At 42.3% G+C, this 21,940-nt stretch overlaps 2 protein-coding genes and 1 pseudogene across 2 annotated transcripts; 1 reads left to right on the top strand and 2 right to left on the bottom strand.

The window, feature by feature from the left end:
* Nucleotides 1–1,392: 1,392 nt before the first annotated feature.
* adsl (adenylosuccinate lyase) lies at nucleotides 1,393–8,930 on the bottom strand. The gene is made up of 12 exons (XM_026165553.1): nucleotides 8,706–8,930; nucleotides 7,038–7,241; nucleotides 6,906–6,950; nucleotides 6,511–6,590; nucleotides 6,228–6,399; nucleotides 6,083–6,129; nucleotides 5,881–5,971; nucleotides 5,700–5,769; nucleotides 5,474–5,621; nucleotides 2,785–2,965; nucleotides 2,298–2,474; nucleotides 1,393–2,153 (listed from the first exon to the last, which is right to left on the bottom strand). Exons 1-12 carry the CDS (start codon nucleotides 8,847–8,849, stop codon nucleotides 2,067–2,069), a joined length of 1,446 nt encoding a protein of 481 aa, XP_026021338.1. The 5' UTR covers nucleotides 8,850–8,930; the 3' UTR covers nucleotides 1,393–2,066.
* A 1,478-nt stretch (nucleotides 8,931–10,408) lies between these two features.
* LOC113021106 (piggyBac transposable element-derived protein 3-like) lies at nucleotides 10,409–12,507 on the top strand. Its single transcript, XM_026165554.1, has 2 exons — nucleotides 10,409–10,543; nucleotides 11,040–12,507. The coding sequence occupies exon 2, from the start codon at nucleotides 11,566–11,568 to the stop codon at nucleotides 12,436–12,438; it is 873 nt and encodes a 290-aa protein (XP_026021339.1). The 5' UTR covers nucleotides 10,409–10,543; nucleotides 11,040–11,565; the 3' UTR covers nucleotides 12,439–12,507.
* A 68-nt stretch (nucleotides 12,508–12,575) lies between these two features.
* LOC113021107 (adenylosuccinate lyase-like) lies at nucleotides 12,576–20,907 on the bottom strand (annotated as a pseudogene).
* Nucleotides 20,908–21,940: the final 1,033 nt, after the last annotated feature.

The following is a 21,940-nucleotide window of genomic DNA, read 5'->3' as shown; positions in this document are numbered from 1 at the left end:
GAAAAAGATGTTGCATTAATGTAGACACATACAATAAGTAGGGAACAATGATTCTTAATTAGGATTAGGTAGCTCAAGTTTAGCTTCTGCGTTAGCCAGGTTTTACATGAAGAAATTTTCTCTACTGTAAAAAATGTTTGAACACCTGAGTGAAAGTCAACAAATTTGAAAATGGTATTGGTTAAATAAACCATGACTGGGTGGTTAAAAAAAAAAAAGAAAAAAGTATGATTTGCTAAAAGTATAGCTATGAGTGGCAATATGGGTTAACATTAACTAAAAGCAAGATAAAAGTGCAAACACTGTTTTATTTATTAAGTAAACATCATGAAAGGTGAATTTGGTCACTCAAAGCTGTTAAATGGTTTACCAGCTGGAAGTAGTAGATTACTGGTTGAAGTGGTGAGATTATAACTAAAACATTTAACCAGCTATAAGTGAGACATGCTTGGCTGAGCTTCAAATGACGTCATGATAGATTGTGTTGATGAATATGGAGTCCAGAGTTGGTGTAAATCTCTACAATTAAGACTCATGATTGTGATACAGTGTTTATTGCACAATAATAATAATAATAATAATAATAATAATAATAATAATAATAATAATGGATTGGATTTATATAGCGCTTTTCTAGGCACCCAAAGCGCTTTACAATACCACTATTCATTCACTCTCACATTCATACACTGGTGGAGGCAGCTACAGTTGTAGCCACAGCTGCCCTGGGGCAGACTGACAGAAGCGAGGCTGCCATATCGTGCCATCGGCCCCTCTGGCCAACACCAGTAGGCAAGTAGGGTAAAGTGTCTTGCCCAAGGACACAACGACCAGGACAGAGAGCCCAGGGATCGAACCGGCGACCTTCCGGTTACAGATGCGATTCCTGAGCCAAGGTCGCCCAATGTTACCCAGGATTCAGTGGTTGAGTAAAAAGCTGTTACTTGTCGTTACTGATGGTTTCTTTCCTCTCTTCTCTGCCTTGCTCCTGTGCAGGAGGATCTCCCTGCCCAAGTCCTTTCTGACAGCAGACATCATCCTCAGCACGCTGCAGAACATCACAGAGGGTCTTGTGGTCTACCCCAAAGTCACCGAGAGACACATCCGCCACGAGCTGCCCTTCATGGCCACAGAGAACATTATTATGGTGATGAACAAGTCAAAAAATGCATAATAGACACAAAAAATGGATTACTGGCAAATTATGTAGTGGAGTGTGAGATAAAGCAACTTGACTTCATCTGTTTAAAGGACTTCGAGTCAGTGTTATGATAGATTTGGACACAAAAGGATACAGCTGATGACGAATGTTGTTAAACCCCATCATGCACTCAGAACGTTTGCTTCCCATCTATAAAGAGGGCATAGCTTTAATAAATTCACCCCAAACAGTTTTAGCATTTATGTTTTATTTATTTCAAGCAAACAATAATACTGCGTCAATGACAAATGAAACAACCAGGCAGGTTGCAATAGCACCAGTTGCCTATCAATGTATAGTCAACAAGAACAAATTACTGTTGTGCTGATAATGTCATGCGATTCTTTTAGCAACACAAGATTTCATCAGTTGTAAATCCAGTGTGAAAATACACAGTGGTTAACTCATTAATGACCAGCAGCTGGAGTATTGTGCAGCTGATGCTTTCCACCTTCTTCTTCCCGGTAACCAAAAAAAAATAAAAAAATAAAAAAAATAGAAAAGCACAACATACCTTCAACAGACCTTCCTGATTGGCAGAGCCATGACTAAATTTTAGCTTGAAATTAGTTTGAAATACACAACTTGAAATTCCACGTTATGGATAGCCCCCCCCCCCCCCATTTTACTGTTTTTATCAGTCTCGCTTCATCTCATCTGTTATAACTTCTCTCCACCGCGGCTGGTTGACCAACAACAGTACAAGCAAGAGCGGCCCACACGCTGGTTGTACCACACACACTTTGTGCGCTGCCTCCATCTGACAACAGAGCTCGCTCCAGGCAGACAGACGGTCAGTCCCTAGAGTGGAGTGGACAGCAAACTCTGCTCGACCATAAAACCAGCTTAAGACATCACTGATGTTTTAAAGCACAAGCTCAACCTTGACGTCCATATTGGCCTTATACGGCTCCAGTAGGGGGCGTACTTCTTCAGCCAGGAACGTTTTCACCTGAAGAAGAGGAGCAGGAACAAGAAAACAAACTATCATCAAAGGGGGCAGCAGACACAGCTGCAGTAATAGGGGAGCTGCAGCTTGGCTGTAAACATTCATCTGTTGTCAGACTGAACAAAAATAAGGCTGTTCATGCTGTACCTGCTGTGGAGCACGCCCAATAAAGGTCTTGGGGTCCAGCAAAGCATCCAGCTGCCCTAGAATGGGTGCAAAGTAGGGGTCTCGCTGGATTCTGGCCAGCAGGTCATTGTCTCCACCTTCCTGTTTGACCACAGCTGCTGCCTCTTGGGAGAGAACACGGATTTTCTCGTGGCACTCCTGAAGGAGACACAGGAAAAAACAGAAACATTAAGGTGGAGCTGACTTTAACAGCCATGTTGTTAGGTCTCCATGTCAGGTCTGGTTATTGGTAATCAGCTTCTTCATTTAAATGGTCAAAACACTGGTTACTAGTCAGTAAGATGAGCTCACTTCAGTCATCTGTTTTTCTGGTTACCACTGGCATTTTCTGCCCAGTAAACCATCTCTCCTGATCAAGCAAAAATGCATTCATCCAGTTATGTTCAAATTGTTATTGTGTCCATTCTTACTCACAGAGGAGAACTCCTCACAGGGCATTTTCTCCTACCTGTCTGTTGCCTCCTGCCTTCACTATCGCCATAATAATGTTCTCTGTGGCCATGAAGGGCAGCTCGTGGCGGATGTGTCTCTCGATGACTTTGGGGTAGACCACAAGACCCTCTGTGATGTTCTGCAGTGTGCTGAGGATGATGTCTGCTGTCAGGAAGGACTCGGGCAGGGAGATCCTCCTGCACAGGAGCAAGGCAGAGAAGAGAGGAAAGAAACCATCAGTAATCACAAGTAACAGCTTTTTACTCAACCACTGAATCCTGGGTAACAATGTGCAATGCATTGTAGGATGTGTAGTTCTTTAACCATTAACGCAATTATGTACATCGTCTTTTACTCTTGCTTTCTTTTCTTTTTTCCCCCCTTTAGGTTTTCTTCCATTTTCCCTTTATGGCCACAATTCCTCTCTTATCTGTTTGGCTTTGTTCAAGGCCTCAAACTCTCATGGATTTCCTGAAGAGTCAGTGGAAAAAATGAAGGAGAAATCCACTTTTAAAAACAGTCTCCTTAAAAAAAAGTGGACAGTCACTGTGGCCCTCCACTTGGGACACCCACTCCTAAGTGCAGGGTTCATATGCATTTTTCAGGGTCCAATTCAAGCACTTTCAAGGTCCATTTTCAAGCTTTTCCAGTAGATTACCAAAAAAAATTAAATAAAATAATGCATGTTTCACTTAGCATCACCTTAGTAAGACCATGTAAAAATTAAAACAAATCATCTTAGGTCAGTGGTTCCCATACTTTTTTTGCTAGGTCCCCTTTGTTTGACAAGAAAAATGTTCGCGACCCCCCCCCCTTCTCGCGCACACGCATAAACACATCCTCCAACCACACACACCCATATTTTGCTCCATTGCGTTTTTCTTTCACACCTCAAATATTTAGTAAACAATTAAGCAAATACAAGTAATCTGCAATAAATTACAGGTAGTAAGGAAATAAACTACTAACTCTTTTGCGCTACGTGCACACATACACGGGTATTTTTGAAAACGCAGCTGTTTCGTCCACAAATAAACGGCGTTTGGAATCACCGAGCACGGAGATTTTTTTTAAAACTCCTTTTTTGCGTTTACGTGTGGACGAGGAATACAGAGTTCGTCACGCAATGTCAATGGTATGTGCCTTTTTTCACGTCACACGGTGCGCCACGTTATTGTTTACATGAGATGAATAGCAGAATGGCAGATAGATTTACAGTATTTTGTCTCTGACTATCTTCAGGTTTTACAGGCTTACATATACACACACAGTTACTGTCGATCCATTTAGAAAGGCAGAGGCGTCACGGTGTGATTATTTTACGTGTCGCTGGTTTGTTTTTTTCCTGTGTAATAATATTCAACATTGCTATCAATACATTTTTCAAAAAAGCCTCTCTGTGCAAAATGGGTTTAAACACATAAACAGCTGTGGGATACTGTTTGTCTGTGATTTGGAGAGCCCAGCGTGGGAAAACATATTCAGCGATGCTTCATCTCCTGCTTTGCGTTAGTGTGGGCGCCCCCTGCTAGCAGTGTCCAAGCGTTGGGTTTTTTTTTTTGGTTTTTTTTTGCTTTTCATACCGCGCCCCCCCTGCAATGGCTCTGCGGGCCCCACACTTTGGGAAGATCTGTCTTAGGTCAACTTAAATGTCCTTTTTTTCCCCCCTTTAAAATAGAGAAAAACACACTGCATAAAAATACTGAGAAAGGAAATGGTTGTGTTATATGCATATAGTGTACAAACTCAAAAAAACAAAAAAAAAAAAAAAAAACATTTCTCTTAATAATTAAGATGTGCAAATGTGAACAAATCAACTTGTAAAGATATTCATCTCCACTTGAAGAAACAAAAAAAAAAAAAAAAAGCTCAGAAAACCCCTGGAGGCCTAACAGGTTAAAGTTAATTCTCAATAAAACTAACTGTAAGTTGTTTAACTACATTGTTGTCTGTATTATTGTTAAAGTCCTAAATGATTATCTTTAAAGTGTTTGTGCTAATAACATCATGCACAGTAAGACAGTCATGGAGAACAGCACTGACTGGAACAGGCTTTGAACATAATCCCACATAGCAAAATTGGTATGGCCCGGATCAGGCCCACACAATGTACTTACACATGGCCCGAATACCACAAAGAATGACGGCCCTTTGGTGGACCAGACCTGGTTTGCCAGAGGTGGCCCACACATGGGCCAGCACAAGGCCAGTTGCATACACACTGGTGGTCCTGTGCTGGCCCATGTGTGGATTACCTCTGGCAAACCTGAGCTGGGCCACCAAAAAGGCAGTCATTCTTTGTGGTGTGTGGGCCATCCATAGGTGGTGTGCAGCCACGGGCCAGTTGTAGACACACTGCTGGCCAAGAACAGTTTCAGCTCTGGCCCCAGATATCAGCCCAATGTGTACCTTAATCAAGCCATGTAATAACAACATGTGCCAGAACATGCAAAAAAGTGCAAAAGTAACATGACGAAACTCTGTTCAGACAGTGAATGGACTGATTCTTATATAACTTGACCTGGAAAAATTTTAAAATTCAAGCATTTTTAAGGATTTCAAGCACCCGTACAAATCCTGTAATTGGGAATCATTGTTCACTACTATTTATTGTATACTTCCACACTGATGTAATATCTACTTCACAGAGGAGAACTGCATCATACCAAATTCACAGCAGTGTAAGTGTGTCTGTGTTGGCTGACCTGTTGGCGCTGTCATCCAGTGTCCTCTCCAGCCACTGGACTGAGGCAGTCTGCAGGGGGTCGGCCACCAACGCAATCAGATGTCGGGCCAAGCTACAGCAGCGTTCTGCACGCATGGGGTTCCTCTTGTAGGGCATAGCACTGGAACCTGGAAGAGGAGCAGGCAAAGCTTTAGGCTGAGGCACAGTTTAACAGGTAAAAAGTGCTTTTGAATGAGCGAACGTACCAATCTGCTCCTTCTCAAAAGGTTCCTCGATCTCTTTTAGGTTGGCCAGCAGGCGGATGTCTGTGCAGATCTATAGCAGACGACAGTATAAAGTTTAGACTCAGTTACATCAGCTTTTTGAAAATCCTGAGCTCAAGACCCAAGTTTCTTTAACCACCACTAAATGTAGACATTTCCTCACCTTGTGCACAGAAGCTCCCAAACTAGCGAGCCTGGACAGGCAGTCTATGTCCACTTTGCGACTGTAGGTCTGTCCAGTCACCAGGTAGGCTCTGGATAAGAATGGAACAAATGAGTTATAGCCTGTGTTTCAAACTGTTCCTACTTGGACCATGTTATAAAAACATGTCAGTCAACATTGGAGACAGGAGTTTGATACTCACTTCTTAAAGCCAGCCATCTCTGTCACCATCTTGTCAAGCTCTACCACCTGGTGGTACAAAAGGAAAACTGACATTAAAAAGTCATCACAATACGGTGCTGTGGGACTTCAGAAAGCACCCACGTGGTTCTTATGGTTGTTTATACCTTGTCATGGTCCCCTTGAAAGAGCTGCAGGAAGCTGGCCTGGGTGCCTGTGGTCCCCTTGACTCCACGGAAACGTAGATCATCGCGGGCTCGCTCCAGGTTCCTCACATCCATCACCAAATCCTGCAGCCACAGACACGCTCGCTTCCCCACTGTGGTCAACTGGGCAGGCCTGTACAGAGAGGAGGAGAGGGGCACAGTGGGTGTGTTTGACATCAAAGTTAGACAGCTCCATCAGTCTGATGAAGGCCTATGAAAACACTGCAGCTGCAGTCGGACTCACTGGAAGTGTGTAAAGCCGAGCGTGGGGAGGTCGGCGTATTCCTCTGCAAAGTTTGCCAGCCGGTCGATGACTCTGGCCAGCTGCAGGAAAAACAAGCCTTTAATGATCAAATCAGGGTGTCAAACTTATTTTACATCGTGGGCTACAAACAGCCAGCTTTGATCTTTAGCTCCCAGAAGCAATGAAGATGCGTAATAAATGTAACCAACATGTTGGATAGCCTGTCCTGTCATCTTTAAATATATTTTTTCATGAATTCAATGAAAATGTCCTGTTAGTTTTTTTTAAATGGACTCACTGTAAAAACCAAAAAACTAGCTGACAAGCTTGTTTGATATTAATATATTCATTTGCACTGTTTTCATAGAATTTCTGGACAAACAGGTGAGTCTCACCTTAGGCAAGAGGATGTTGAAGCCATCACGCAATGCAATGAGATCCTGAAGAACAGAAATGACAAACGTGAGAAGCTTTAAAGAGTCAAAACTCATCACTGCTGGGTTTATTTATGCAATAGTCATACTTACAGTATTGTCTCCCACATAGCATGACGTAGCTCCGAGGTGGATGATGGGAGCAGCTGTGGGGCAGCAGTGTGCAAAGGTGTGGACGTGCGCCATGACATCGTGCCTCAGCTTTCGCTCTTCTTCAGCTGCCATGGCAAAGTCAATGTCCTCTGCATGGCTCTCCATCTCTGCAATCTGAGCATCAGTGATGGGCAGACCCAGAGCCTGAGGAGGAGAACATTGAACACAGAGACATGATGACAAACAGGAATGGAGGTGGAGCTTTTTGACTCTTGATAATACAGTTTTTTACTTTTAAGATATTCATTTATTAACAGTTACAAATGGAAATATATGTTTTTATATAAATACAAGTTTTATTATAAATACACATATTTGCAGTATTGGCTCTTCTGTTGATGAAAAGGACGTTTGGGTAAAAGTCACACTGTGACTTGCATTGCTAAGCTGATAGCAAACAGCCTGCTGTTTATTAGTCAGTAGTCTGTCTATTAGCATCTCTTTTCTCCAGTTTTGATCATCATGTGCTGTCCTCGTGAGGAGGCACAGGCGCTCAATATGCTGATTAGACTGGACTGTATTCTGTTGGGACACTGTAGTCACGTGATTCCTACAGCACTACAGATTGGTTCCAGATAATCGAGTACCTCGCTCCAGTCAAAGGGGTCATAGGTCAGACTGGTCAAATAAAACCTCAGTAGAAAAGAGAGCACAAACACAACAGCATTTAGCCAGAGTAACTGTTACTAATTTTCCCGCCGGGTTATGGCTGAATTCCAGTGGAATGACGGTCCCGTCGTAATAGACGTTCCAGCTATGTGTTCCAGCCCTAAACCAAACTTATCCCTAACCATAACTAGCTGTTAAATGATGTAAAATAGTGTTTTCCAAAGCGATTTTCAGAAAACGAACATGTGTAGATTGAGTCCAAACGGTTCTCATGCGCTCTCCTTTTTCCGATGCCGTCATGTAGGAACGTGTTGGGTACCAGAAAGCATATAATGTTGACGATTTGTCACCTAGCGTAAAATATTAGGCTTAGGGAGTGAGAACGTGTCTGACCACTACCGGCACACTTTTGCACCGGAGGTTTTCGGAAAGCTTTTATTTTGGTATTTCCGTTGATCCATACAATAAATTTGCATGTTAGCCTACACATTTAGATTTAATATTTAACATTTAGATTTAACATTGTGTTTTAAATATGAAAAGTTGCAAATATCATAGGTCATAGGTCAGACAGGTCAAAAAAAAAAAAACCTCAGTAGAGAAGAGAGCACAAACACAACAGCATTTAGCCAGAGTAACTGTTACTAATTTTCCCACTTAAAGAGCTTTTCGTTCATCACAGGAACATTCGCTGTCGAGAGAGCAGCAGCTGTTCAAATAATTCAGAACATGTACGCATGCGTGTCGAAGCTCACGATGGCTCTGCGATGGGAAAATACAAACTGCAGATTTTCAATTATAGAATCTCATAATAATGTTGACAGATGTTCATTTAAAATATGACCTATGACTTCCAGACAAAGACACTGATTACTGTACGGTAGCAGTCTGCTCAGTCAGCACCGGGTAGCATGCGCACGACTCTTAAGACCTCCTTATAACTATGTTTAGAGCAGGAAACTTGATAAGGCTCTGTAAAGGTCGCGGACTATATCAAACCTTTTCAGCTTTGGCGAGGAAAATCCACAGCTTCCTCCAGGTGGTGAACTTCTTTTTGTCGCTGAAGTTGTAGCTCATTTCTTTGCTGGCGTATCTGGACACCAGAGGTGAGCGATACTTTTTCATCTCTTCGGCTCCGGCCATGGTTGCTAGAAAAGTGAACACTGCAGGGTAGCGACAGGGTCTTCAGCTTCTTTCCCCCGCCCCGCTCTTTTTCTTCTTCCTCTGGGGTTCTTTATAGCAGTTGAACAAACTTACAGTTGCATTACTGGCCCCTAGTGGACTGCGAAAGTAACACCTACCTTATTTCGTGTAATTTGAATGCATTTTGTGCCAAGAAGTCAGCCTTTGATCTCGTAGACTTTTTTATGTGAAACGGCTCTGCTTCTTCTTTGTGCCCTCAGCACCAAGCTGTGGCATCCCTAGTGGCACTCTCACAGCTGTTTATGGTGAGTCCATGAAATGATGCCACAAGATGCTGTGGCATCTGAGGGTGATGCCACAGCTCCAGAAAGATATTCTGGCACGTTATGAGAGCTTGGTCCACATTGCCAGCAAAAAGTCAAACTCGTTGAATCACTTGGCAATTATATTCACATTATTTATTCACTTTGTCCTTTTGAATTTTCTAGCTTATTATAGATTGTAGTTGAGCCAGTGGCTCCTTCACTTGTTGCTCCAATATTTTCCTCAATGCTCAGTGTGTCAGATCTTTCGCTACTTCTCTGCCTCGTTAGGTAATAATGATACTTTTAAGGCATAATGCATATTTGCAGCTCTGGAGGTCAGGCTCACTAAATTGGAGACCCAGCTCCGCACCCTGGAAAATCCTTTCCGCACCCCTGCAGGCAAAGACAGCTTTGCTACCATTACCGCTGACCCAAGCATATAAGAATGATGAAAAATCTGTGCTTATCAGTTGCATTTATCTAATATTAAATAACTCACAAAAAATGCAATTTCATCTATTTTATTTGTCAAATTTTCAGTGTATTGTTGTATAGGGTATACACGGGGTTCCTTATTTTTTTTTCTTATTATTATTTTAATAAAATGCAACTCTGGAACTGCCGAGTGTCCCCAAAAGAAACAGATAAATCAGGACTATTTCAACAAAAATTTCAGCTTTATCATATGTGGATCTACAGCTTCCTTCAATGTGTGAATTTCTTCCTGCTGGCCTATTGTAGTGTCTTGAGCTTTTTTTAATACGTATAATATTCAAGAAAAATTTGAAACAACTACCTTCTGTTGTTGTTATTTTGGAAAATAAAATTTGTTGTTTGTTGTTTGAAAAACTATTTATATTCAATTTTCAATTCAATTCAATTTTATTTATATACGGCCAAATCACAACAGCAGTCACCTCAAGGTGCTTTATAATGTAAGGTAGAGCCTACAATAATACATACAGAGAAAAACCCAACAATCATATGACCCCCCTATGAGCAAGCACTTTGGCGACAGTGGGAAGGAAAAACTCCCTTTTAACAGGAAGAAACCTGCAGCAGAACCAGGCTCAGGGAGGGGCGGCCATCCTCTGCGACCGGTTGGGGTGAGAGAAGGAAGACAGGATGAAGACATGCTGTGGAAGAGAAAAAGATTAACCCTCTCGAGGCAGGCGTTGCCGATTTGCAACAGTTAAAAACTAACAACCTGATTACCCCACATACATATTTTATGATTTTTTTTTTACTCAGAAGTACCACTGCAGGACTTGGTTGTGCATTAGCAACAAAAAGTTTCCCACTTGCTCACCAGATGGCAGTGTTATCCCACTTCCAACACGTCTGCTTCCTTGGGTTCACTGACACTGATTTTCTTGGCGTCAATTTCATGTAAGTATCACTATCAACCTCCATTAATTTGAAACCAAAACTGCATCAGAAGAATCATGAGTGTATATAGATACAGTAAATGCCAATTAGTGGATTTTATCTCTTCTGGATTTTTCCCCTGGGGCAGCTTTATTTCAACGTAGCAGATTTGCAATGTGTGGCCAGATAGGTACCACTGGATGCCACATGCTTTATCTAATAGTTTGCCTATATTTTGAGCAACAGTTCATACTAGGGTTATTTTCATATCACCAATGTTTACATATTACTTTGAGGTGTCACTGAGGGTATATCCTTTGGAAAATTAAATAATTTAGAGTGAAGTTACAAACAATCTGAGGCAGATTTGATCAAAAACAATGGCACAATACGATGTTCATTTTACTGTGCAGTAATGAAAACTGATGTAGCCTAATTCCATGGCACATATATTACTACAGATCAATGTGTTAAGGCATTTTTTGGCAAACTATCTTACAGAATACTCTATTTGCAGGATTTGCAGTGTGTTATGGCAGGCAGACGAAAATTTTACTCAGTGAGGGAAGCCATTGAGTTGATTTGCCTTCCTGATGGGGCTTTATCTGACACAGAATCCATTTCAGATGATAAAATTGCTGATCCAGATTTTGAGGATACTCCTGAAGCATACGAGTCTGACTCCAGCCTTGATGATGATGAGCCACTGGCAGCAATAGCAAAAGCTAATCCCAACCACCTTGATGTTGAAATTCATACATGCAGACAGTGACACTGAGGTCCCAGATGACAATGCACCTCAGCAAGGCCCAGCTCCTGTCAACAAGGAGCGGAACCAGGCAGAGGAAACCCGCAGCAGCTGACATAGACTCTTCATTCCGAGGACCTGCATTCTCACCTCCACCAGACGAAATACCAAGTCCAAAGTGATCAGTTCATGGACAAATCCGTGTTTGAACATATTTCTCACCAATCTAACCTGTATGCAGCTATGAAGAATGGCCCAGAACTGAAGAGAAGAGAACCACTCCATTGATGAGCTGATGATCCCCTTCAAAGGAAAGATTGGAATGAAACAGTATATCAAGAAAAAGCCGCAAAAATGGGGAATCAAGGTCTTTACTTGTGCAGGTGTCACTGGACTAGTCTATGACTTTGAAGTATACACTGGAAAAGGGACTGTGACCAATGAGCGTGGACTTGGTGTTGCCGGAGAAGTTGTGTTTCGTCTCGTGTCAGAAGTTCCAAAAGGTCTAAACTACAAGTGCTTCTTCGACAACTGGTTCACTTCCCCTGAACTCGTTGTGGAACTGAAGAAAATGGGAATTCTAACAGCTTCTACCATCAATCGTAACCGTCTCCGTGGATGTACCCTCAAAAGTGACAAGGAACTCTCAAAGGATGGGCGTGGTGCATATGAAGTGAAATATGAAAAGACAAGTGGGAAGTCCATCGTGAAGTGGTATGATAACAAGGCAGTTTTACTGGCATCATCCTTCATTGGCCCTGAACCTGTTGAGAGATGCAGAAGGTGGTCGAAAGAGAAGAAGGAATATGTGGAAGTGGACAGACCCCACATTGTCAAGGTGTACAACCACAATATGGGAGGAGTAGACTTAGCAGACATGTTTGCAGCTCTCTATCACATTGACATCCGCCCAAGTTGTTGGTACCTGCGCATCTTGTACTACTTGATTGACCTATCATTGGTCAATGGCTGGCTCCTCTATCGCCGTCATCTCACCCAGAAGCAGGAGAAGAAGTATATGCCACTTCTTGACTTCCGTGTTCAAGTTGCAGATGCCCTCATGAAGGTTAGCATAGCATTTTTTTTTCACCCAGCCAAAAGCATTATATATGTTCAAAGCACCATATCAGCCTCATGTTACACAGAGGCTGTCAATTCAGCGCTGTAAAGTGGCCAATCATAATGAATCAGTTCATTATAAGTTGTAGATTCAAGCCGCTCTTCATATTTTTGGCCACCAGATGTCACCAAACAACAGTGTGTGAAAAGCTTTGAGTAATGAACAGTTTTTCAATATAACCTTCAATACTTCAGATAGCTTCATTTGCCCGTCACTGTTGAAACCACAAGGTCAACCTTGACGTTCATATTAGACTTGTATGGCTCCAGTAGGGGGCGTACTTCTTCAGCCAGGAACTTTGACACCTGAAGAAGAGGAGCAGGAACAAGAAAAAAAACCTATCATCAAGGGGGGCAGCAGCAGACACAGCTGCAGTAATAGGGGAGCTGTGGCTTAGATGAAAACATTCATCTGTTGTCAGACTGAACAAAAATAAGGCTGTTCATGCTGTACCTGCTGTGGAGCACGCCCAATAAAGGTCTTGGGGTCCAGCAAAGCCTCCAGCTGCCCTAGAATGGGTGCAGAGTAGGGGTCTCGCTGGATTCTGGCCAGCAGGTCATTGTCTCCACCTTCCTGTTTGACCACAGCTGCTGCCTCTTGGGAGAGAACACGGATTTTCTCGTGGCACTCCTGAAGGAGACACAGGAAAAAACAGAAACATTAAGGTGGAGCTGACTTTAACAGCCATGTTGTTGGGTCTCCATGTCAGGTCTGGTTATTGGTAATCAGCTTCTTCATTTAAATGGTCAAAACACTGGTTACTAGTCAGTAAGATGAGCTCACTTCAGTCATCTGTTTTTCTGGTTACCACTGGCATTTTCTGCCCAGTAAACCATCTCTCCTGATCAAGCAAAAATGCATTCATCCAGTTATGTTCAAAACTTTTATTATTGTGTCCATTCTGACTCACAGAGGAGAACTCCTCACAGGGTATTTTCTCCTACCTGTCTGTTGCCTCCTGCCTTCACTATCGCCATGATAATGTTCTCTGTGGCCATGAAGGGCAGCTCGTGGTGGATGTCTCTCTCAATGACTTTGGGGTAGACCACAAGACCCTCTGTGATGTTCTGCAGCATGCTGAGGATGATGTCTGCTGTCAGGAAGGACTCGGGCAGGGAGATCCTCCTGCACAGGAGCAAGGCAGAGAAGAGAGGAAAGAAACCATCAGTAATCACAAGTAACAGCTTTTTACTCAACCACTGAATCCTGGGTAACAATGTGCAATGCATTGTAGGATGTGTAGTTCTTTAACCATTAATGCAATTATGTACATCGTCTTTTACTCTTGATTTCTTTTCTTTTTTCCCTTTATGGCCACAATTCCTCTCTTAGCTGTTTGGCTTTGTTCAAGGCCTCAAACTCTCATGGATTTCCTGAAGTGTCAGTGGGAAAAATGGAGGAGAAATCCACTTAAAAAAAAGTGGGCAGTCACTGTGGCACTCCACTTGGGCTACTCACTCCTAATTGCAGGGTTCATATGCATTTTTCAGGGTCAAATTCAAGCAATTTTTAAGCACTTTCTAGGTCCATTTTCAAGCGTTTCCAGTACATTACCAAAAAAAAATTAAATGACGCATGTTTCACTTAGCACCACCTTAGGAAGATCATGTAAAAATTAAAATAAATCATCTTAGGTCAAATTAAATGTCTTTTGTTCCCCTTTTTGTTAAAACAGAAAAATGCACCACACAAAAATACTGAAAAAGGAAATGGTCGTCTTAAATGCATACAGTGTACAAACTCAAAAAAAACAAAAACACATTTCTCTTAGAAATTAAGATGTGCAAATGTGAACAAATCAACTTGTTAGAGATATTCATTTCCACTTTAAGAAAAAAAAAAAACAACAACAACAACAACAACCCCACCAAACAAAAAAACTGCACCAAACACCACAACAATACAGAGCAAGGCCAAATTAATAAGTCTTCTCATCAGATATTGACATTTGTCCTACGCTACACAAACAAAAAAACAAACCCCCCCCCAAAAAAACCATCTGTCTCCTATTTTAACTAGTTAAGCACTCATGCCCCCAAAAACGCAGGCAAAAGGGAGGAGATCGCGTTTAATCGGTTAACACGAGGAGGGATAAGACAATATAAATGCTGACATGAGTAGTGTCCACAGAAACCTGAATTTCAGACCATTTTCTAAAACCACCAAACAAAGCAAAGACACCAAACCGTTAAAAGAGCAGTTACCTCACCATGAATCTGTGGACAGGTAATATCCATATTAATATATGATTTTCTGGAGTTGAATGTGAACCAAAGCATATTTTCAAAGGTGTTAAATGCTTTAAAATACTTTAATTAGGTGTGAGATATAAAAATTATTTTTTATTTTTTTCTATGTTTGAGTCACAGTAACTTATAACATAGTATCATCTGCGGTAATATTTACACCTCTGATGACATCTCACAAGTGTTAGCTTTATTTTGATAGCAAGATTGCATACACAGTTTGTAACTGTGGAGAAATACTCCATTTATTTTAGTCACTTCATTTTCAAGCAGAAAGCTCAGAAAACCCCTGGAGGCCTAACAGGTTAAAGTGAATTCCCAATAAAACTAACTGTAAGTTGTTTAACTACATTGTTGTCTGTATTATTGTTAAAGTCCTAAATGATTATCTTTAAAGTGTTTGTGCTAATAACATCATGTACAGTAAGACAGTCATGGAGAACAGCACTGACTGGGAGACGCTTTGAACATAATGAATTGTTCATCTCCCTTTAATACAGACCTTCCCAAAGTGTGGGGCGCGGTATGAAAAGGGGGGGGGGGGACCAAACAAACAAAAAAAAACAAAAAAACAAAACGCTAGGACACTGCTAGCACGGGGCGCCTACAGAAATACAAAGCAGGAGATGAAGCATAGCTGAATATGTTTCCAAACCAACTTCATTCTAAGCCAAAGACTAGAAAATATGGTTAAGTATATCTTCCCTTTGGTTTCACCTGCACAAGTGCCGAGGTAGGTCTCCCCTGCAGAATTGGTTTTCCCTTTGTCGGGAGTGCGCTGGGCTGTTCAAATCAAGTATCCCACATTCTTGATTTTTAGTTCACAGACTCTTGTTGTAATGACTAACTACTGCTGATATTTTGGAGATGTTAGCTCTTTATACAGTAAAGTTAGTGTGGGATACAAATAATATCAGGCTGATCCTGCCACAATTTGTTCCCCCTGTCTAAATCACAGACAAACAGTATCCCACAGCTGTTTATGTGTTTAAACCCATTTTGCACAGAGAGGCTTTTTTGAAAAATGTATTGATAGCAATGTTGAATATTATTACACAGGAAAAAAACAAACCAGCGACACGTAAAATAATCACACCGTGACGCCTCTGCCTTTCTAAATGGATCGACAGTAACTGTGTGTGTATATGTAAGCCTGTAAAACCTGAAGATAGTCAGAGACAAAATACTGTAAATCTATCTGCCATTCTGCTATTCATCTCATGTAAACAATAACGTGGCGCACAGCGTGACGTGAAAAAAGGCACATACCATTGACATTGCGTGACGAACTCTGTATTCCTCGTCCACACGTAAACGCAAAAAAGGAGTTTTAAAAAAATCTCCGTTCTCGGTGATTCCAAACGCCGTTTACTTGTGGACGAAACAGCTGCGTTTTCAAAAATACCCGTGTATGTGTGCACGTAGCGCAAAAGAGTTAGTAGTTTATTTCCTTACTACCTGTAATTTATTGCAGATTACTTGTATTTGCTTAACTGTTTACTAAATGTTTGAGGTGTGAAATAAACTGCAATGGAGCAAAATATGGGTGTGTGTGGTTGGAGGATGAGTACGTGCGGGGGAGGGGCACGAACATTTTTCTTGTAAAACAAAGGGGGGCCTAGCAAAAAAAAAGTCTGGGAACCACTGCTTTAATAAACAGGCAGCCTTAAAGTATGAAATATTCATATATTAACACATATTTGTCTGTTGTCTCAGTGGCTGATAGTGCCCCACAGACCTCAGTCTGAGCTTGAAGCCATTTATCATTTTTAAGTTGTTTAATGTGTAGGTGTTCACAATAAACAGATTAAATGAAAGCCAGGGAACTTCAGTAGCACAAAAAAGTGGCCATTCTTTGTGCCCATATGGATCAGTGCCTCTTATTACCATTATTTCCTTAAGCTGGCTAGTTAAGTATCAGGCTAATGTTTAAAGCTTTCACTTGAGTGAAGAAACTCACATTACTGCTACTGCCAAGTAATGTTAGCTAAGTTTACAGCATATTCCATAAATCACAATGCCATAACTAACTACTGTAATAGCGCTGCCATACTGCATTACACTCAGTGCATTTCAATTATTTCTCCAGAAAATTTGATAGCCAGCAAAATAAAAATAGTTTTAAAAAATTGGCATATGTCATGTATACATTCTCGAAAATTATTAACTAGGACTCTCCTGTCATGTGTCTCAAGAGCGCAAACTCCGCCATTGTCGTTTTCCATCAAACGATCATTAAAACACCAACATGTTAGTGCACTCATCCCTGACTGTGCGGGGCGGAGGCACACATTAGAAACGGACTGACATGCAGAGGTGCACGGCAGCCCGGGCGGAGAAATGTTGCTTTTACACTTTGCAACTCATTTAATTTCTCTATCTGATAAGAAAACTATTCAGAGTTATTTGTGGTGAGTGAAATACAGTTTCAAGAACGTTTAAGCTCCACATCTGAAGTTCAAGCACTTTTCAAACCTTGAAAAGACAATATTAAAATTCAAGCATTTAAGGATTTCAAGCACCCGTACAAACCCTGTAATTGGGAATCATTGTTCACTACTATTTATTGTACGCTTCCACACTGATGTGATATCTACTTCACAGAGGAGAACTGCATCATACCAAATTCACAGCAGTGTAAGTGTGTCTGTGTTGGCTGACCTGTTGGCGCTGTCATCCAGTGTCCTCTCCAGCCACTGGCCCGAGGCAGTCTGCAGGGGGTCGGCCACCAACGCAATCAGATGTCGGGCCAAGCTACAGCAGCGTTCTGCACGCATGGGGTTCCTCTTGTAGGGCATAGCACTGGAACCTGGAAGAGGAGCAGGCAAAGCTTTAGGCTGAGGCACAGTTTAACAGGTAAAAAGTGCTTTTGAATGAGCGAACGTACCAATCTGCTCCTTCTCAAAAGGTTCCTCGATCTCTTTTAGGTTGGCCAGCAGGCGGATGTCTGTGCAGATCTACAGCAGATAACAGCATAAAGTGTACACTCTGTTAGATCAGCTTTTTGAAGCTCAAGACCCAGGTTTCTTTAACCACCACTACATAGAGATATTTCCTCACCTTGTGCACAGAAGCTCCCAAACCAGCGAGCGTGCCCAGTCACCAGGTAGGCTCTGGATAAGAATGGAACAAATGAGTTATAGCCAGTGTTTCAAACTGTTCCTGCTTGGACCATGTTATAAAAACATGTCAGTCAATATTGGAGACAGGAGTTTGATACTCACTTCTTAAAGCCAGCCATCTCTGTCACCATCTTGTCAAGCTCTTCCACCTGGGGGCACAAAAGGAAAACTGACATTAAAAAGTCATCACAATACGGTGCTGTGGGACTTCAGAAATCACCCACATGGTTCTTATGGTTGTTTATACCTTGTCATGGTCCCCTTTAAAGAGCTGCAGGAAGCTGGCCTGGGTGCCTGTGGTCCCCTTGACTCCACGGGAACGAAGATCATCGCGGGCTCGCTCCAGGTTCCTCACATCCATCACCAAATCCTGCAGCCACAGACACGCTCGCTTCCCCACTGTGGTCAACTGGGCAGGCCTGTACAGAGAGGAGGAGAGGGGCACAGTGGGTGTGTTTGACATCAAAGTTGGACAGCTCCATCAGTCTGATGAAGGCCTATGAAAACACTGCAGCTGCAGTCGGACTCACTGGAAGTGTGTAAAGCCGAGCGTGGGGAGGTCGGCGTATTCCTCTGCAAAGTTTGCCAGCCGGTCGATGACTCTGGCCAGCTGCAGGAAAAACAAGCCTTTAATGATCAAATCAGGGTGTCAAACTTATTTTACATCGTGGGCTACAAACAGCCAGCTTTGATTTTTAGCTCCCAGAAGCAGTGAAGATGCATAATAAATGTAACCAACATATTGGATAGCCTGTCCTGTAATCTTTAAATATATTTTTTCATGAATTCAATGAAAATGTCCTGTTAGTTTTTTTTTAATGGACTCACTGTAAAAACAAAAAATAAGCTTGATATTAATTTGCACTGTTTTCATAGAATTTCTGGACAAACAGGTGAGTCTCACCTTAGACAAGAGGATGTTGAAGCCATCACGCAATGCAATGAGATCCTGAAGAACAGAAACGACAAACATGAGAAGCTTTAAAGAGTCAAAACTCATCACTGCTGGGTTTATTTATGCAATAGTCATACTTACAGTATTGTCTCCCACATAGCATGACGTAGCTCCGAGGTGGATGATGGGAGCAGCTGTGGGGCAGCAGTGTGCAAAGGTGTGGACGTGCGCCATGACATCGTGCCTCAGCTTTCGCTCTTCTTCAAAGTCAATGTCCTCTGCATGGCTCTCCATCTCTGCAATCTGAGCATCAGTGATGGGCAGACCCAGAGCCTGAGGAGGAGAACATTGAACACAGAGACATGATGACAAACAGGAAGAGTTCCTACAAGCAACTCGTAAAGTTTAGAGCTGGCAAAACAAAAGTGCTTGTAGTTACAGAATGAATTCTGAACCATTTCCTGCAGGGTTTCATTTTCAGAGTTTACTTATAAGCTTTTTATGTTGAGCTTTTTGACTCTTGATAATACAGTTCTTTACTTTTAAGATATTCATTTATCAACCGTTACAAATGCAAATATGTTTTATATAAATACATGTTTTATTATAAATACACATATTTGCAGTATTGGCTCTTCTGTTGATGGAAAGGATGTTTGGGTAAAAGTCACAGTGACTTGCATTGCTAAGCTGATAAAAAACAGCCTGCTGTTTATTAGTCATTAGTCAGCCTGTCAGCGTGTCTTTTCTCCAGTTTTGATCATCATGTGCTGTCCTCGTGAGGAGGCACGTGATTCCTACAGCAGTACAGAAAGGTTCCAGATAATCAAGTACCTCTCTCCAGTCAAAGGAGTCATAGGTCAGACTGGTCAAATAAAACCTCAGTAGAGAAGATACCACAAACACAACAGCATTTAGCCACAGTTACTGTTAATAATTTTCCCACTTGAAGAGCTTTTCGTTCACAGTAACATTCGCTGTCGAGAGAGCAGCAGCTGTTCCAATGACTCAGAACATGTACGCATGCGTGTCGAAGCTCACGTGGCTCTGCGATGGAAAATACGAACTGCAGATTTTCAATTTTAGAATCTCGTAATAATGTGGACAGGTATTTTTGAAAACGAGATTTTCCGTTTTTAAAAAGTAATCCCGTCCACACGTAAACCCAAAAATGAAGGAAAACGCTGCTAGGAACATGCCAAAGCAACAGTTGGCGATAGAAATGTTGGCCAATCAGAAGTCTAGAAGCCTCGGTGGGAAATAGTAAACAAAGATGGGGCATAGAAGCAGAACCGAGTCCTGTGTGTGGAGGGACAGTAACTGTGTGTGTATATGTAAGCATTTAAACACTGCAGAGAGTACAATTAACAGTATTGTAGAAATTCATTTCACCGAAAATAACGTGGCGCACAGTGTGACGTCAAAAATGGCGCACACCTTTTTCTCAGTTTTCCTCATCCACACATAAATACAAAAACTGAGTTTTCGAAAATATCCACCCTGGCAGGCGTTTTTAAAAAATCTCCGTTTTCAGTGACTGAAAACGCTGTTTACGTGTGGACAAAAGGTGCAAACGCATAGAAAAATCTCCGTTTTCAAAAATACCTGTGTGGGCGTGTCCCACTACCTCTTCTGCCTGAGGTGCCACCTTTTCCCTTTTGTGCAGCTGACTCTCGTCAGTAATTAAAGAGATTTAAGCCCAGGGAAAGGTGAGCTCTGCCCAGAGTGCCATGTGAGTGGTTACAGCTAGTGAGCTGTGTGCGTGGTGTTTGCAGCTAGTGAACTGTGTGCGTGTGTGCTGTTTGCAGCTAGTGAGCTGCTCTCTTTTTGACTTACATTTTGTTACTTCCCCCTCACTGCCTAGACCCCTCAGGGGAACGTAACAGTGTGGACGTAGCCAAATGTTCATTTAAAATATGACCTATGACTTCCAGACAAAGACACTGATTACTGTACGGTAGCAGTCTGCTCAGTCAGCACCGGGTAGCATCCACACGACTCGTAAGACCTCCTTATAACTATGTTTAGAGCAGGAAACTTGATAAAGGTCGCGGACTTATTTTATAAGCTTGTATCAGCAGATCATTATATCAAACTTTCTCAGCTTTTGCGAGAAAAATCCAGCTTCCTCCAGGTGGTGAACTTTTTCTCGCTGAAGTTGTAGCTCATTTCTTTGCTGGCGTATCTGGACACCAGAGGTGAGCGATACCTATTCATCTCTTCGGCTCCAGCCATGGTTGCTAGAAAAGTGAACACTGTGCGGCTACAGGCCGGGTAGCGACTAGTGATGGGATTTCCGGCTCTTTTTAGAGAACTGGCTCTTTCGGTTCCGAACCGGCTCTTCAGGAGTGTGTGTGTGTGTGTGTGTGTGTGTGTGTGTGTGTGTGTGTGTGATTTACATTACTGTGCTTGAGAGCCACCATTTACCGGAACCAAATTCCCTGTATGTGTCTGCACATATACTTGGTCAATAAACACGATTCTGATTCTGATTCTGATTCAGGTTGTTTTGTTGCTTTAAGTAATTTATTACCGTATTTTCACGACCATAAGGCGCACTTAAAAGTCTTAGATTTTCTTCAAAAAGTGCGGCGCGCCCTATAGCGCGGTGCGCCCTATGTGTTGTAAGGAGGACGTAGTAGAGAACACCATGAGAACGTTAAAGGGTGAAGTATGGGCGTTGATCGTATATACCGGGACAATCGCACATACCTGTATAAAAGAACAGGTATGTGCATTATGCAGGACATCGTTGTTTTAACAACCCTGAAAATGGCAAAGAGACACGCTTACGAAGCACAGTTTAAACTGAAGGCCATCAGCTACGCGGAGGAACATGGAAATCGAGCAGCGGCGAGAGAATTTAAGATTAACGAATCGATGGTTTGCAAATGGAGGAAGCTGGAAAACAAGCTCCGGCAGGTCAAGAAAACGCAGCTGAGTTTCCGCGGACATAAGGCGAGGTGGCCCGAGTTGGAGGAAAGACTCGAGCGGTGAATCATCGAGCAAAGAGCGAGCGGGAGAAGCGTTTCGACGGTCACCATTCGGCTAAAAGCAGTTTCACTAGCTGAAGAGATGAACATTGAACATTTCCAAGGAGGTCCGTCTTGGTGCTTTCGTTTTATGAAACGGTGCCATTTTTCCATCCGGACCAGGACTACGGTAGCGCAGCAACTTCCAGCGGATTATAAGGAAAAGCTGGCCATCTTCCGCTCCTACTGCAGCAAACACATCGGCGACAAAAACATCCAGCCCAGCCACATCACAAACATGGACGAGGTCCCGCT

Source organism: Astatotilapia calliptera, chromosome 4, assembly GCF_900246225.1.
Source record: "Astatotilapia calliptera chromosome 4, fAstCal1.2, whole genome shotgun sequence".
In the NCBI taxonomy this organism is placed as follows: domain Eukaryota; kingdom Metazoa; phylum Chordata; class Actinopteri; order Cichliformes; family Cichlidae; genus Astatotilapia; species Astatotilapia calliptera.
Note: the sequence above shows the minus strand (reverse complement) of the source record. Positions and strands in the feature narration are given on the sequence as shown.